This window comes from Pogona vitticeps, chromosome 2 (genome assembly GCF_051106095.1).
Source record: "Pogona vitticeps strain Pit_001003342236 chromosome 2, PviZW2.1, whole genome shotgun sequence".
NCBI lineage: Eukaryota > Metazoa > Chordata > Lepidosauria > Squamata > Agamidae > Pogona > Pogona vitticeps.
Genome location: NC_135784.1, coordinates 274988958 through 275005529, shown reverse-complemented (window position 1 = coordinate 275005529; position 16572 = coordinate 274988958). Strand labels below are relative to the sequence as shown.

Below are 16572 nucleotides of genomic sequence, written 5' to 3'. Positions count from 1 at the left end.
AACTTATGGAGGAGTTAATTCACAACATCTCCATTGGTTCAATGGACCTATTCTAGTGTGATTCATGCCAAGCAACAGGATTTTTGCCAATATATTCTGGTTAAAATTGAATCAAAATTGTACAACATACACACAAACTGTTGCAGTTTCTTACAAGATGGATAAACGTTAACATTTGCCTGTTTCATTGTGTTCAAGGGAACTTTCAAAAAGCAAGAGTGTTTTGGTCAAGCCAAAGTCTTCTTTACTCGTCCAAATTACCAAGGCTGTTGACAACAAATAAGGTCCATTAAGATACCTAGTTATTCATAGTAAGTATGGAGGTTCTTGCTCAAAACTATTTTTCTACTTATGTTTAAATGTTTGATTTCGTAATTAGTTTAGAGCTTCAACATCAGAAGAGTAGACAGATACTTGTAGAACATGTTTTTTCCTCTTTCTCCCCCGTGAATAGTATTCCCCCAAATCTGTTAAAAGTATCCTCCAGCCATCTGAAGCACACATGGGGCAGAGGATTACAAGTGAAAGATAACTAATTCTATTAATAATATTTGTTTTATACACCAATATGTCAGATGGAACATGCTGATGCTGTTATGTTTTTTCTCCCTTGGGTTAAACTAGGAGTGTGGATGGGACCTGCTTCAACATCAGGTCTCCAAACTTTTCTTCTACTATAATCCCTCCCACTTCCAAGAACTGCAATGAAGAGCAGTAAACAAGTTTTACCTCTTCCCCATCTGACACTTTGGTTTAGAGCAGTGCTTCCCAACCTTGTGTCCCCAAATGTTATTGGACTACAACTCCCAGAAATCCTGGCCAGCACAGCTATTGGTGAAGGCTTCTTTCATTAGAGAACATATGAGGACCCAAGGTTGGCAACTACTGGTTTAGAGGAACAGGAGAGCCAATGATGTAAAAGTCTAAGTGCACTATTCTGGCGTTGACATGAACTGTAAAAATGGCCAAAAAGACTAAATCCAGTATTACTTACTTAGAAAAGAGATTAGGAAACTGACTGTCAACAAATTAAAATTAATTTTGTCAGCCTAAGCTATAGTTGTCCTAAAAGACATGGGACTGATTCAAGTATCACATGAATTTGCTGTGTATTTTGCTAAAACTGTATTCCCACCACATTTTATCTTCCTTGTTTATCAATGCAAAAATCAACAATTATTATACTTAATTGCAAACAAAATGGAAATGTTAAACCTTCAAATATATCACAAAACATTTTCCAGTTTATTTATTTTATTTGTTTACATTTTCAACACTTACAAAAAATAAATATGATACTAATAAAGATCAAATGATATTAAGTGAACTGACAGTTCTGAATGCTTGGTTCTATAACCCCAATTTTTATAAATCTCAGTTTAGAGATGTTAAGTCTCTGACAAAGGATTTGCTAACAGCAGCACAAGCTCTGAAGCATATTATAATTTTTTTACAATTCTGTCCTAACTAGAGTCCAGTGTGAACAATAACAAAATCAAACAAAAAACAGTTCCATAAGTGTTCCTGTGAGTAGAGCCAGTCTGTGTGGCCTTGGGCAAGCTGCACAGTCCCAAGGCACCCCCAGAAAGAGGGGTGGTGGTTAACCACTTCTGAGTATTCTCTACCTAGAATGCCCTGAAAAGGGTCTCTAAATCAGACGTGACTTGACAGCACATTATTACTAAGTGTTGATTTAACAAGTCCTGTTCATTCAGTAGGTCTCTTCTAACTGGGATTAATAGCTGGATGCAGCCCAGTTGTTTCAGAATGTGTCTCATGATACTGACTATTGAAAAACTAAACAAACTAAAATAACTAATAGTTCCAGTGCAACTTTTTAGAAATATATGTCAAAGGCAGTATAAAAGTAAAATTCATTGAAATGCTCCAGTAAAAATCAGGATATGGCAGAATAAATGCAAGTATTGATCTTAAGGCACAATATAGACAAGTATATATTGCTTACTAATCAGTTCCTTACCTAAAAGAGAAACATATTTTAGGTGGAACATAATTTATAATTATCAACTTTCCAGTAATTGTAAGCAAAACACTGAGACCTTTAAGAAAACTTGAATTTAGTCCCAGACACACACTCCATCGCACCTGAGAGATGACAATGTCTATGAGTAGTTCAGTAGTACACACATAATAAGGATGCAGGTCAGCAAGAACTGGGGGGGGGGACAATAGATTGTACATAAAAATTCTAAGAGCTGAACTTCAAAAGGTGCCAGCATTTATTTGTTTGTTTGATTTGCAGTAGCACTCAAACATCATGACACCTAGCTCATGTGAGTAGTCACTTGCCTCTCCAGTAGTAAAGGAACCCCAACAGGACTCAATACGGAGAAAACATGAGCAACAGCATAACACTGGAGGAATTCTGAAAAGAAAACCATTATATTTAGCACTATTTAAAGGGTAAGTCTGTTTCTTGGTAGGACGCAGGTTCCTGCCTCAATTTGCTTTTAATGCATATATGATTACTTCCAGAGGGGCAGCCATTGTCAAGAAACTTGTTTCTCCACCAATTCTATGCTAAATTCAGAAAACCTGCAAGTTACCACTAACAAATGTTGGATGATATGGAGGTAAGGTTTTCTAAGTAAAAAAAAATGACATTCACAGCATTCAAAAATGTTTGAAGATTGTTAACACTATTAGATGGAGTTTGAGCTATCTATCAGCTCCTTCATTAAGGCACATGGGTCATTTTTCATTCTGGCCAGTAAGAAATTTAGATGATAAATTTAGCATTTAAAAATCTAAGGAAAAATATTTAGTGGTTTGTCAGAATTGAGGTTACACTGATCCAAAGATCAGAACAACAGAAAAGAGCTAGACAAGGAACAACAACAACACTTCTGAACTGGTCAAGTATTAAAACAAATCTTTGTATAGATAGGCTCCTATCTGTGAACTTTTTTTTTCTTTAAAGCTCCACAATGTGAAAATCTCTGTATCCAGCACTTGGATCAGACTACAGAATTTTCAATATTTCATTAGGAACCATGTTCCTAGAACTCAACTGTCAGCTCTGAAATGATGGGTTATTTTAGAGGTGGGCAAAATTTACCCCTCCAGAGATAGTGTTGAATTGCACTGCCCATCAGAGTCAGTGTAGCCGATGGTGAGAAATGTTGGAAGTCAAGCAATTGTCTGGAGAGCCTGCAGAGGACAATCCAGACTGAGGTTTCCATGAAAAAAAAGAGTTCCCATATAAAGGTAATTATGACAATCATACTTGCTCACTTAGACAAGTAATATTTAGAAGAAGCAGTTTAATGAAAATAATAAAATACTCTGAGGCACCAAAAGAATAGAAAAAGGCAAATTAAATTGTCTCTATGATAATATAGGTTCATAATAAACAAAAATGATAAAATGTACATTGATGAAATGAAATATCTGAAAAAGACTTGAAAGGTTTTTCATAAATTTACAAATTGTAGCTGGAAATGATTTGAGTTTACTTTACAGCACTATGTTTATACAATAAATAAACATATACAAACTGAATAAAAACCTAATTGGTTAAAAGTTATGGATGTCTTGAGCATTCCAGTTCATAACTTTATCGTATTCCTGAATTCGTTGTTTTATGTGAGAAAGTTTGTTTTTCAGGTACTCGCATCGTTCTCTTTTCTCCAGAAATGTGGGATCCTGAAATTCAATATAGTATATAAAAGTTATTCTGTGCAGAGCTTTGTAGATAGATAGGTTAAGTCAAGAAAGGTAAGAAAATTTAAAATAAATGTGAGAGTGTGGTGGTTTTACATTGTATGTATATTGTGTATAGGTTTGCAATGGCTCGCATGGTAGGTGACTGGAGCTGTTTGACAGCTGTATGAGGGGGATATTTGACAGGGCTTGCAATTAGAACAGTTAAGAAGAAGAATGTTCATGAATGGAGTTGCAACCAGAGTTGTCTATATGGTTTCTGGTTAGAGAGGTTCTGTTTTGTATGTAAAAGGGTGTGCATAGAAGAGCTAGTTAGAACTGTGAGGCATTAGACAATGCTGTCAGTTAAAGTTTGGTGTTAAAATCTGTGTACAGTGGTGCCCCGCATAGCGACGTTAATCCGTTCCGGATTAATCATCGCTATCCGGAAACATCACTATTCGGGGGGGGAAACCCCATAGGAACACATTAAACTTCGTTTAATGCATTCCTATGGGGGGAAAACTCACCGTTATCTGAAGATCCTCCATAGCGTCGCCATTTTCGCCGCCTCGGTAAGCGAGAGCAGCGCGCAAAAATGCTTGCGGCAACCATTTTGTTGATGCGGTGGCCATTTTGGAACCGCCGATCAGCTGTTCTAAAAACATCGCAATGCGAAGATCGGTAAGCGAAACGCTTACCGATCATCGCAATGCAATGTTTGCCCTATCTAAATATTGCAATGCGATTGCATTAGCGATCGCAAAAAATAGATCGCTATGCGGATTCGTCATTAAACGGTGCGCTCGTTATGCGAGGCACTACTGTAGTCTGATTTGTGAAAAGGTGGAGAATAAAAGTGTAATATTGATAGTACTTGTGCCAAACCAAGTATGTCTTTCTATATATAAGGAACAAGAAGGGTTTAAAATTATAAAGAAGAAAAGTAAAGTCTTATGACTGCAGAAACTATAGTTTAAACCAGCGGTCACCAACCTTTTTTGGTCCACAGACCGGCTGGGGAAGGTGGGGCACCCCCCACACCTGTGGGCATGTGCAAACAAGTGTTCTCTCACACACACACAAGCGTGCCCATGTGAGTGCCGCCCCCCATCTGCGCATGTGAGTCAGCAAGTGCTTGTGTGCATGCACAAACAGCAGGGCGGTGCTTTCACAGGCATGCACACTCATGTGCATGCGCAAACGGCAGCGCAGGTCTCACACGGGTTTGCTGGAGCGCACTCACAGGCTGTGTGGGGTGTGTGTGTGCAGGGGTGGGGCGGGAGGTCTGTCTCAGCGACCTGGTCCAGCTCAGGCCACGGACCAGGAGTTGGGGACCCCTGGTTTAAACAATGTTCTTATATTTTGCTTTCACCTGTAACTGAACTTTTTATTTATCTATTTTTTAAAAAGCAGTATTTTTCGTTATTTTATAGATGACAATCAAAAACTGTTGCAGTGGTTAAACTGCAGTACTGCAGTGAAGGCTACGTATAAGACCTGTGTTCAATCCCCGGCTCAGGTAGCCAGATCATGGCTGACTCAGCCTTCCATCCCTTCTAAGGTCTGTAACCCAAGTACCCAGCTCACTTGGGGGGGGAGGGGAAATGTGTACCCTGCATAATTTGAATTGTAAACCATCCAGAGAGTGCTTTAAGCACTAGGGGGTGGTATACAGGCAGCACACTTTGCTTTTTGTTTTGGTTTTTCAGAAATTCAGTATTTCCAGTACTTCTATTCTCTGGCTCACACAGCTCCTGCGTAATGCCCTTCAGTGTATGGAAGCTGGGACAGGAGCAAGAAATCTCTAGTTACAGAAAATTGATGCTGTTGGAATGACAAAACAGGACCTTTCTGTTATTGCTCCATAAAAATGCATACATGTTACCAGCACTACATTAATAAACAGATCGGGCACTCACGTTCTTTTTCTTTTTATATTGCTGCAAAACATTGGCAATCCTTTCTCGTTCCTGCAAAGAAGAGAGAAATAAATAAATCATCTTCAAAATCAAACATCTATTATATGTTCTGATTTTATTTAACTTAATTTCTTAAATCTTACAGTAAATCTTACAACTAAAAAGCTGGAAGGGAACCCTATGGGTCACCGAGTCAAGGAGGCACAGTGGGGCTAGATACCTAAACAACTGAGTTATCTAGCGATTTGCGAGAAAGAAATCACTTTGCAGAGATTATAAGGCAACAGAGCCCCATTACAACCGGGTCATACCAACACCCCAATATTGCTACTTCAGCAAGAATTAGCAATCCATCCAGTTTTTGCTCCAGCGCTAACAAGGGCTTTTGGGTCCCTTCCCCTACAAGCAGTGGCATGTAACAAAAGACATAACATGCTTCTGACATTTATTTTACGTTATTTTATTTATTTAATGTGGTTTTTGTTATCTGGCTGTGGAGCCAGAGGTTGGGAGTTCGATTCCGCATTGTGCCTCCTGGGGAAAATGCCAGCCTATGTGGCCTTGCACAAGTTGCCAGGGTGCTCTTTCAAGGAGGAAATGGTAAACTACTTCTGACTACTCTCTACCTGGAAAACTGTGAAAAGGGTCACCATAAGTCACATTTGACTTGATGGCACATTATTATTATATTAATGTTTCACATTCCTTTACTATCATAACACCTTGATTATGTACAGGAATGGGCATGTGAACCTCATAAAGATCAAGTAGACAGAACATAGCGTATAGAACTAAAATAACTTTCTGTCCTCGTATCACGCATTTTAGTGCAAGTACAGTGGTGCCCCGCATAGCGACATTAATCCGTTCCAGGATTAATGTTGCTATCCGGAAACATCGCTATACGGAACATAAAACACCATAGGAATGCATTAAACTCACCGGTAAGCGAAGATTCCCAATCCAGCCGCCATTTTCGCCACCTCGGTAAGCGAGGGTAGGGCCCGAAAACGCTGCAGGCGGCCATTTTCTGCACCCAGCGGCCATTTTGGAACCGCCGATCAGCTGTTTTCTAAACATCGCAATGCGAAGATCAGTAAGCAAAACGCTTACCGATCATCGCAATGCGATGTTTTGCCACCTAAACCATTGCAATGCGATCGTGTTAGGTATCGCAAAAAACGTGTCACTATGCGGATTCATCGTTAAACGGTGCACTCGTTAAGCAAGGCACCACTGTATTAAGACACTGGTTCCCAGTGTGGTGTAGTGGATAGAGTGATGAACTAGGACTCTGGAGAACAGGGTTCAAATCTCTGCTTGACTATGGAAACTGACTGGGGGAGAGGAACCAGTAAAACCACACCTTAAATATCTTACTTACCTTGAAAACCCTGTTAGGATCACTGTAAGTCAGTTCCGACTTGACAACAACAACAACTAACACAGAGATAGTGTTCAGTTCAGCAAGTACTACAGAATGTCAGGCCATAATCTACTTCGAAGAGAGCCATGACATGCAGCTGTTAATAAATGTTAAAGCCACGTAAACCACATGTTAAAGCCATTAACAAATATAGTACATATTTTATTTGGATGATTTAAAAATATTTCACTGTGGAATTTAGCTCCATACATGTTTCTGACTTCTAAAGGGATTGTGAGTCAGAAGTGGCAGGATCCTTTGTAGTCTGGTGCCTGTGTCTACAGCCATTTTTTATATAGATAAACACAAATCATATTTAATTAGTTACTTACAAGAGTGTTTCCAGGATGCTGAGGTAACTTCCTCATCAGTGCATCTAGCTCATCAAATTTCTTCAAGACTGCTTGGACCTCAGCAGAGAGCTCTTTATATTCAGAAAACTGATCATTAAACACAGCTTTATAGCGGTCTCTTTCTTCATTTGTCCGAATTGCTGGGTACTTACTGCAAGAAAGAATATTACTCCTAAGAATATTATTGTATCAGCTGTTCAGAGTCTTACACAAATGTAACGCTTGAAAATATAGCACTACATGGAACAATATACCGATTAGAACTGATTGCACTAGAAACAGTCCTGGACTAATTTTTTTCACCACCTGTACAGCATAACTTGGCTGATTTACTTAAATCATTTGGATGGTCGTCCAAGCAATTTCATGGTACACCCAGGCATAATCAGGATGGAGGACTAATGCATACAGGACCCTGCCTTAGAGGGATGGATCATGCTTTGTAATATTTCAACATTACGATGGTTATTGCCCCACATACTTGATAGTAGGGCATTCAAACTCAAATACTAAAGAGTAGTATGCTTTCTTGATTCAAAAGCATCCACCAAAATTTTGTCCTTGCAGGATGCAAAATTATATCTTACAGATGCAACTAAATACAAAACTTGATGAAGTATACTGAATTTGCTAAGATAACTTATTCAATATGTAAAATTAGTATCATTAAGACAGTGTGTCAGCCAAAGTCAGTGACCACTCAATGGAAACTCTGAAGTGAAAGACATTCATGCCTTTTTACATTTATAAATACACAAAGTTGACAGAGTATCTTCTTTCAAATCCACAATAAACATTGCAGAGATAGACTCACGCTAAGTAGTCTGGCATCACTATAGGTTTAGGAATATGCCCTGCTGGTATATGGCCATTGAGCAGTTCAGGTTTTATTTCCAAAGGCTTCGACTTCCTTAAGGTTACTGCTGCATTGGGACTGTGCTTTTCATCTTCATACTATGCAAAACAAAGAAGCAAAACATTCTTAATGCAGCGTGGCACAACACTGAGTGGTATGATTAAAAATAAAGCTCTTTCAATTTGCAGAACATGTGCGTTTCAAAGCTTGAAGCCGGCTCACTAGAGGGACTCAGGCTAGAGCAGAAACCCCTCAGCTCACAGAAGGGGATGGGTCTGTTCACCTCAGCAGCCCTATTCCACGTACAGAAAAAAAAAAATTGCCACTAGGGAACTAGCACTTGCAGAATTCCAACTTGCAGTACTGGGGGGTGGGGGGAAGTGCCCAAACAGGGGTTTCATGGGGATGAAGCACTGGCAGCTTTGGATCCATTGTGTCCACAGTTCTATGGATTCCTGAGAGACCTAATCCTCAGGCCCCTCAGCTCTGCCAGCCTGAAACTGGTGTAGCAAAAACAAAGAAACAAAAGAACAACCCTGGTAGATGCAGGTTTGCTGGGCTTGAGACACAGAGATCAATCCACTGTGCCCCACAGCTCTTCAGATTGTTCCTCTGTCTCTCCAAATTCAAGCACCTTATAAACAAAATATTAAAACCCACCGAGTCCCAGAAGCTACAGTGAAAGTATCACGAAGACAAGAATTTCAAATTGTATCTCATAAGAGTATGCTTAAAACAGCCTTGATGGTTTTCATTTTTTTATGCTACACACATATGAGCAGTTCCTTATTTCAGCCTAGGTTCCACAATTACATAGAGATAAAGGCTTTGACAAAGCAAAGGGAGATAATGAGGGTCTTAATTGTACAGTACATTTAACATTCAGTTGAGCGTAGTACAAATGATACAGAGGAGGTTCTATATACAGGAGGTTATCAGCTAAGGAAGACACAATGAACAGGAAAGAGGTATTATTAAGACACTAAACAGAAATACCAAAGGGAATTCCTAGATGATGCAAACCAAACGACTTCTACTGCTAGATTCCCCTGGTACCTTCACCCATGCAATTTTGCGAGAACCAAGTGACAGCCACATTCTAAATAATGTTTGTAATGCTACAGATGAGTTTTTAACTGCTTCAAAAATGACAAAGTCCAATGCATGTAGCTAAAATGGAAAGTGACACTCCCTCTCAGAGAACAGAACAAAGCAGGTCTTTCCAATGTAACAAAGTGGACATTTCAACAGAAATGCCCATCAATCTGGAAGCAACACTAATACTGGCACAACAAACACTGCCCATCACGCTTATACGTTATGTGTGGGCTATAATAAATTTTGGGGGTGGTAGTGGAATTATCATCAGTTAATGATGCTCTCCTTTTAACAGTCAATTAATCCATAAATAAATTATGAGGAAGAATCCAAAACAGTCACTTGTTAGCAATAGTCATCCTTTTCCACCCTACCCAGACATAGCATGAAAATACCCCTCCCTAATCAAGTTTTGCAGAAGGAAATAAGAACACAATATTTCTGGGGCCTCCTATAAAAGCCTAACATGAAAAAAGAAAGGAAAATAAAACTGCACATAAGTAATCTTACATGTCCCTCTGTTTTTTTGGGGTGTGTGTGACTCTCACAGCAAAGATGAAGTTCGCAGCTTGGGGATACATCTGGACCCAGCGCTTACCATGGAAACCCAGGTTGCATCTGTGGTCCTCTCCACTTATTTCCATCTGTGGCAGATTGACCAGCTGCGTCCCTATCTTGATGGCGGGGCCCTCACCATTCTGGTCCATGTGCTTTTAGTCTCGAGCTTAGACCACTGCGCTCTACGTGGGGCTACCTTTGAGATTGATGCGGAAGCTTCAAATGGTGCAGAATGCGGTGGCCAGACTTCTGAGTGGGGTGAGAAAACATCAGCATATCTCTCCCACTCTGGCTGCCTTGCATTGGCTGCCCATTCGTTTCCGCATTGATTTCAAAGTGTTAACGATGACATACAAAGCCCTAAACGATTTAGGACCTCAATATCTGGCAGAACACCTTCTCCCACCTAGATCTACTTGAATCACTCGCTATAGCCAGGAAAGACAGCTGAGGGGCCTAAAGCTGAGGGAGGCCAGGAAAGAAAGAACAAGAAACCGGGCCTTCTCGGCAGTGTCCCCTCGACTCTGGAACAGCCCTCCATCAGAGATTTGCCTGGCTCCCTTGCTGGGTGTTTTTAAGAGCCAATTAAAAACTTGGCTCTTTAGGCAGGCCTTCCCTCCTGCCAATACTTGATTTTACTTTTTATTTAACTTTCTGTTTACACCTTTCCACCTTGAATAATGCTAATATTATTGATTTAAATTGTTGTTTTAATTGTTATTATGATATTTTACTGTAAGCTGCCCAGAGTAGACGTCTAAATGGGCGGGATAGAAATCAAATAAATAAATAAATAAATAAATAAATAAATAAATAAATAAATAAATAAATAAATAAACAAACAAAGGTAGTTCTGTAAGCACTACTATAGTTTGTGACAAGAAGTATAAAATGCATTTTGTTCTTACCATTCTTTTTGGTTCAAAAGATGGTGCCTTCATCTAAATAAAAAGATAAAAATAACAAAATTTAGTGTTCAGACCTAGATTGCAAAAGCCTTAAATGCAGCATTTTGCAAAGCAACAACACTGAATTCATGATTAGTGTTTGTGAATGACAAGATACAAATCACAGCTGCATGTACGCAGTGTTGGGGGAGTCATACCTCACAAGCATGCAATTTGATATTAGAAGGAATCATCCTTCAAAATCATGAAAATGTCAGCTTTTATTATATTTTATAGTAATATTTCAGCTATTAGACAAAACAACAAATGTATTGTTCCATCATCACAACAACTACTTATACTATTACAGAAATATTTCAGGTAGAAAACATCAGCAGCTGACCGGTGTGGTATCACAGCTTAAGCTGACCCTGATGTCATGCTGATGTAATACAAACCAGTGACACTCCACTAATAAATTATTACTGTTAGATATGTAGCAACAAAGCTGCAGAAAGCAAAACCATGAGATGGAACAGGTAGGAAATGACACATTTATAAGCCCAGTTTGTTTACAAGATAAATAGCTTAATCACATATCCTTGATATTTAACACTAATCTCTTTTCTTCAGTTGCAATTAAGGCAAAATGGGTTTACTTGCTAAACACCACTTGTAATTGCAATAAATCATTTTGTGCATCATCTAGCTGAATGGAGGAGCTATTTTAGGTGAGGAGGTATAAAGAGGGAAAACCCTATTAAAATGTTACTAAACACAGAATAAGTTCATCTATTTGCATTGGTAGCAAATACTCAGGAACACCAAAATTCAAAATGAGTGCTACCACAAACATTAAATATTTCCTGTTTAGACATTCTGAAATATAAAATGTCCTGAATCTTCACCTATTACCTCTTCACTCAGTGTCTGTATTGGAAGGCTAGATTTCTGTTAGAAACTCTTAAGAACTCATACAAAGTCAGAAGAGATATTAGTGTTAGAAATTTGAATAAACTGGTCTCTACAGTCATCCATTCTGGGTCAGAAAACGTGTGTGTTTTCTTCCTCTAGTCAATGACAATTCAGTGTGTGATGTAGTGGATACAGTGATGGATGAGGACTCTGGAAACCAGGGTTCAAATCCCTCTTCAACCATGGAAGCTCACTGGGGGACTGGAACTGGTAAAACTACTCCTTCAATATTTCATTTACCTTCAAAGGCCTATTAGGACTATTCTAAGTTGGTTCTGACTTGAGAGCACCTGAAAACAACAAACCTAAGGACAACAGTGTTATGATTTCTCGTTCAGTCCTACTGGATTGTCTGTTTGGGTCAAATCAGGGTCTCAAGACAGCTTCAGGAGTATAATATTTCCCCCCAATCCTGGTTAACAGTTTCCTGCTTTGAGTTTTATGTTGAACTTCCAGTGCAAGGGAAGGGAGAAGGGAATAAGAAGTGCAAGGACAACTTATGCAAACAGAAGAACTGTGCATACCTGGGCTGAGCTGCGTATGTTTTAATCAGGCCAGGAAATAAAAGGCAATAAAATAGCAACTGTTTTCTCTCCCAGACTTACCTGTTCTGCCATAAACTCTCTGTGCTTCCGCGCACTTTCATGCCTCCACAGCTTTAGGCAAACTACGGCACTAATAAGGTAAATAATCATTGTCACAAACAAGAAGATAATTGCAGCTGTTTGTCCCCCTTCTATACGGCAAAATGATGCATTCATTGGTGTGTTAAATAAGCTGTAGTAGCAAAGTCCTCCTTTGTTAGCATCATTTACATAGACTATAGCAGCTGCCATATACAAAATGAACAAAGCCACGTTGATTCCAAATTCAGTCAAAGGCCACCAGTTGGAATCTAGAAGAATAGTTCTGTAATACATGGACATGCCAAGTACTAGCAGGATAATAGTCACTATCCAAACGAGTGCTGCTACAACCAGGACAAAGGGAGTTTTAGGCCCACTGTAGTAATAGCCTCCATATGTGCTGCTTGCCCCATAACCATAGGGCTGCGAGTAGCCATACATATTGTACCATTCATTGTCCTTGTGAATGTAAGCGGTGACACAGGCAAACACTGCTGCACCAAGGAGCAATTGAACCACACCAAGGATCCTGAGCAAACCTGCCCACGATTTCATGTAGGAGTATCTGAGATTAAAAGCTTCTACTTTCTCACTGTAAGTTAGAACTGTTTGGGTATGCCTTTCCAGGGAGCCATAGGGATCTGACGGGAGCATGGCTTCACCTTCTTTGCGTGAATTGTAGGTGCCCCCTGAGCCTCCATATGGATCCTGATATGAGCTTGGAGCTGAAGTATGGACTGTTTTCACAGGAGTAAGTGTTGGAGAGGATGGTGGAGAGCACTCAACTCCACCAGAAATTGCACATACTGGCTTACTCCACTCAGGATCATCTCCTTTCCCCTTGAAGAAGTTTTTCCATGAGTCTGGAATGAATTTCCTCACTGGCTTGATCTCAGAGGTCCCAGCTGGTTCTTCGCTTTCACTTGGATAAAATTCAGGTCCAAAGGGGGGCTGCAGGGGAAGAGGCGGCGGCGGCGGCAAGGGGTCTGAATTTAGTATCTGTTCAGCATGTTGAAAATCCCTTTCGGTATCTTCCTCGGAAGGGTAATCCACATACACTTCATCATAATGGACAGAGCGACCATGTGGCCCTGATTTGCGTTCCGATGACACAGGCTTCGAAGACATTTGTTACTTCTGTCCTGTTTCAGAAATTGTAAAAAGAGTGAAAAAAATTACATTCTCTTTGTCTTCTCCTCTTTAAAGGAATGGTTACAGGAGTGTATTTAAGAGAAAGAAAAACAAATAAAGGACTGCCCAGAGAGCCTGAAAGGTCTAAAACGCAACCTTTAAAATCAGCCAATCAATAATTAAACTGGGTTTCAGAATGAATTTGCCAAAACTCAGCTCCTGAAATAACGCACCTCAGGGAAGCTGTAACAAAAAGGCAGTGAACAGTGCTAACCTCAGGAGTTAAATTGTTAGGAAAGGTGCCCTGCCCTCAAGGCAATTCTGACTTATGGCGACCTTTTTAGGGTTTTCCGGGTAGAGAATACTGAGAAGTGATTTACCCTTCCTTTCTTCCGGGGGCTCCCTGGGCCGGTGCAGTTTGCCCAAGGCCACACAGGATGGCTCTTCTCAAAGGAGGTACAGTAAGGGACCCAAAAAGGCCAACCTCGGCATACCTAAACCCCGGAGCGATCACAGTCACAATGATGTTCTTCCAGCGGAAACAACAGTACGTGCGCAGCAACAGTTCAGAAGTTTTTTCGGGCGCTGGAGGAAACGAGGCCAGCTAACGCCGCCGTTCTTCCCCTCCCCCCCCTTGTATTCCCTTCCCACAAAGCGGTTTTGGCACGAACCTTCCTGCCTACCGCCAAGATTGGGGAGGAGGGGGGAGGGAACACACCTATTAGCCCAGAAACGTCAGTCCTACATGCGCTTACGCGGGACCAAGTACTGTAAAACTCAGTGGCGCTTGCTTCTGAGGAGACGTCGTCAGGGCTGCATCGAAAAGCGTCTTGGACGTGGAAAAGTTCACTGAAATCCCGACTGACTTCCTCTCCCCTTGGCGGCGGTCTCTCCCGCCGCCTCCCACCTTACCGGCGCCGCGCAGCCCTCACAAAACCACCACCACCACCTTGCGCCCGCTCCGCTCCGGCTTCTGAGGAGTCGCGCCCTGAGCGAGAACGCGGCGCCTTCCTCGGCCAGCCCAAGCTCTCCCGCGCTCGGTTTCTGGGCTGAGCCTTCCTGCCCTCAACGAGACTCGCCGCCGCCGCCCCCGCCGCTCCTTTGAGCACAAGGGCACGGATGCCGGGCAAGGCGGCTGGAAGGCGGCCCGGCCCTTTACTCCCGCTTCCGTCTCCCCTTCCCGGCGGGCTCGTCTTCCCTCCGCGGCTGGGCCGGAGACACCTTCCCCGCCCACCCAGTCATCCGCCGCCGAGCCCTTGGAAGGAAGTGCAGCTGGCTCGCGGGGCTGACCTACCTGCCCGCCTGCCCCGCCCTCTCCAGGTAGAGCGGCGCTCAGGTTAAGCAGGCCGCCCCTGGCGGCGGAAAGGTCGGCCGCTTCCGCTGGGGCGAGGCCTCGGTGAACAGGGCCGTCCGTGACTGCCCCTTCCTTCCTTCCTTGCTCGCCGCCCAAGCTTTTGGGTCTTGCTGTAGAAGAGATGCTGGGGAGGGCGATTCCCGACTGAAAAACTCTTGTTGTATGAGGTGCAGTTCGCAATTGTATGGCGCCTGTGAGAGAGTTAAACAATAGTTCTGAAAGAAAAACAAAGCCCCGAGCCAGAAACTTTATAAAGTCTGTCAGGGAAAAAACACAAAACGAAAGAAGACGACGACGTTGTGACACCTTAAAGATTAATGTTTTTGCGCCCTCGCCGAAGCTCCGTCCTGCTTCAGAACAAAAGTTTATATTAAAATATTTGTTGTTTAGTTGTGCCCGACTCTTCGTGACCCCATGGACCAGAGCACGCCAGGCCCTCCTGTCTTCCACTGCCTCCCGGAGTTGGGTCAAATTCATGTTGGTAGCTTCAGTGACAATTTCCAACCATCTCGTCCTCTGACGTCCCCTTCTCTTCTTGCCTTCACACTTTCCCAACATCAGGGTCTTTTCCAGGGAGTCCTCTCTTCTCATCAGATGGCCAAAGTATTGGAGCCTCAGCTTCAGGATTTGTCCTTCCAGTGAGCACTCAGGCTTGATTTCCTTCAGAATGGATAGGTAGGTTCTCCTTGCAGTCCAGGGGACTCTCAAGTCTCCTCCGGCACCACAATTCAAAAGCATCAATTCTTCGGCAGTCAGCCTTCTTTATGGTCCAGCTCTCACTTCCATACATCGCTACTGGAAAAACCATAGTTTTGACTATGCAGACCTATGTTGGCAAGGTGATGTCTCTGCTTTTTAGGATGCTGTCTAGGTTTGTCATCACTTTCCTCCCAAGAAGCAGACATCTTTTAATTTTGTGGTTGCTGTCATCATCTGCAGTGATCATGAAAATATGGGAGGTAATAAACAAGGTGCTACAATGTCTTTTTTTGGCTTTTGTTTTGTTTTTCTTGTTGAAATGCTTAAATAGACTAATATGGCTACAAGTTCAAAGAAAATTCTAAGCATGACAACCACAAATTTGTTGTGTGGTTTTAAAAAGTACATTGTGTTTTCTTTGTGTCTACAGTGGGAAAGGATCCACAGGGGATCGGTTCCGGGATCACTTCCATGCCCACTCTAAAGAAATTACAGATTATAGCAAAGGCTACTCATATCATGGCCTCTAGCTCCCTCTAATGGCCAGTTCTGGTAACTTCACTTTTACAAATACATTTAGGATTTTTTTCTAATATTTTTTAACATTTTCAGAAAGTGAATAAATGATCCCATGGATAAGAGGTCCTACTGTCCTGCTAAATCTCTAGCTTGCTAGATGTTACATTTGTAGGGTTATTCAAAATGTTTATTTTATGGCAAATAATATTAGCAATAAGAATATCCAAGGAACAAAAATAACAATGTTTCCAGAGTATATGTATAGTGTAGCAGTGATCTGCATGGAACAAAGGCAATACGTGGACCTGAATTAGGTGGGACAGTAGGTCAGACCAATGTAGAAGACACATTATGGTATGAAATCTTTGCTATGGAAGCCTTCTATGTTTTTTCAGGAATCAACAAAGTCTCCTGGCATTTTGTGGATGGAAGATGTGACCACTGGTGTTAGAGAGAACTGAAATGCAACAGGTATAAATCAATGATGCAATTCCAGTGTGGTGTA

General features: G+C 41.5%; 1 protein-coding gene across 4 annotated transcripts; it reads right to left on the bottom strand.

The window, feature by feature from the left end:
- Positions 1-1236: 1236 nt before the first annotated feature.
- Positions 1237-14886, bottom strand: MARVELD2 (MARVEL domain containing 2). 4 transcript variants are annotated; one of them, XM_078386409.1, is made up of 7 exons: positions 14790-14886; positions 12344-13506; positions 10785-10817; positions 8179-8318; positions 7344-7515; positions 5586-5636; positions 1237-3666 (listed from the first exon to the last, which is right to left on the bottom strand). In XM_078386409.1, the coding sequence occupies exons 2-7, from the start codon at positions 13490-13492 to the stop codon at positions 3538-3540; spliced, it is 1674 nt and encodes a 557-aa protein (XP_078242535.1). In that variant the 5' UTR covers positions 13493-13506; positions 14790-14886; the 3' UTR covers positions 1237-3537. The 4 variants fall into 4 exon arrangements, with proteins under 4 accessions (XP_078242535.1, XP_020645973.3, XP_020645975.3 ...); XM_020790314.3 differs by lacking the exon at positions 14790-14886 and adding an exon at positions 14214-14369; XM_020790316.3 differs by lacking the exon at positions 14790-14886 and adding an exon at positions 13990-14110.
- Between the last annotated feature and the right edge of the window lie 1686 nt (positions 14887-16572).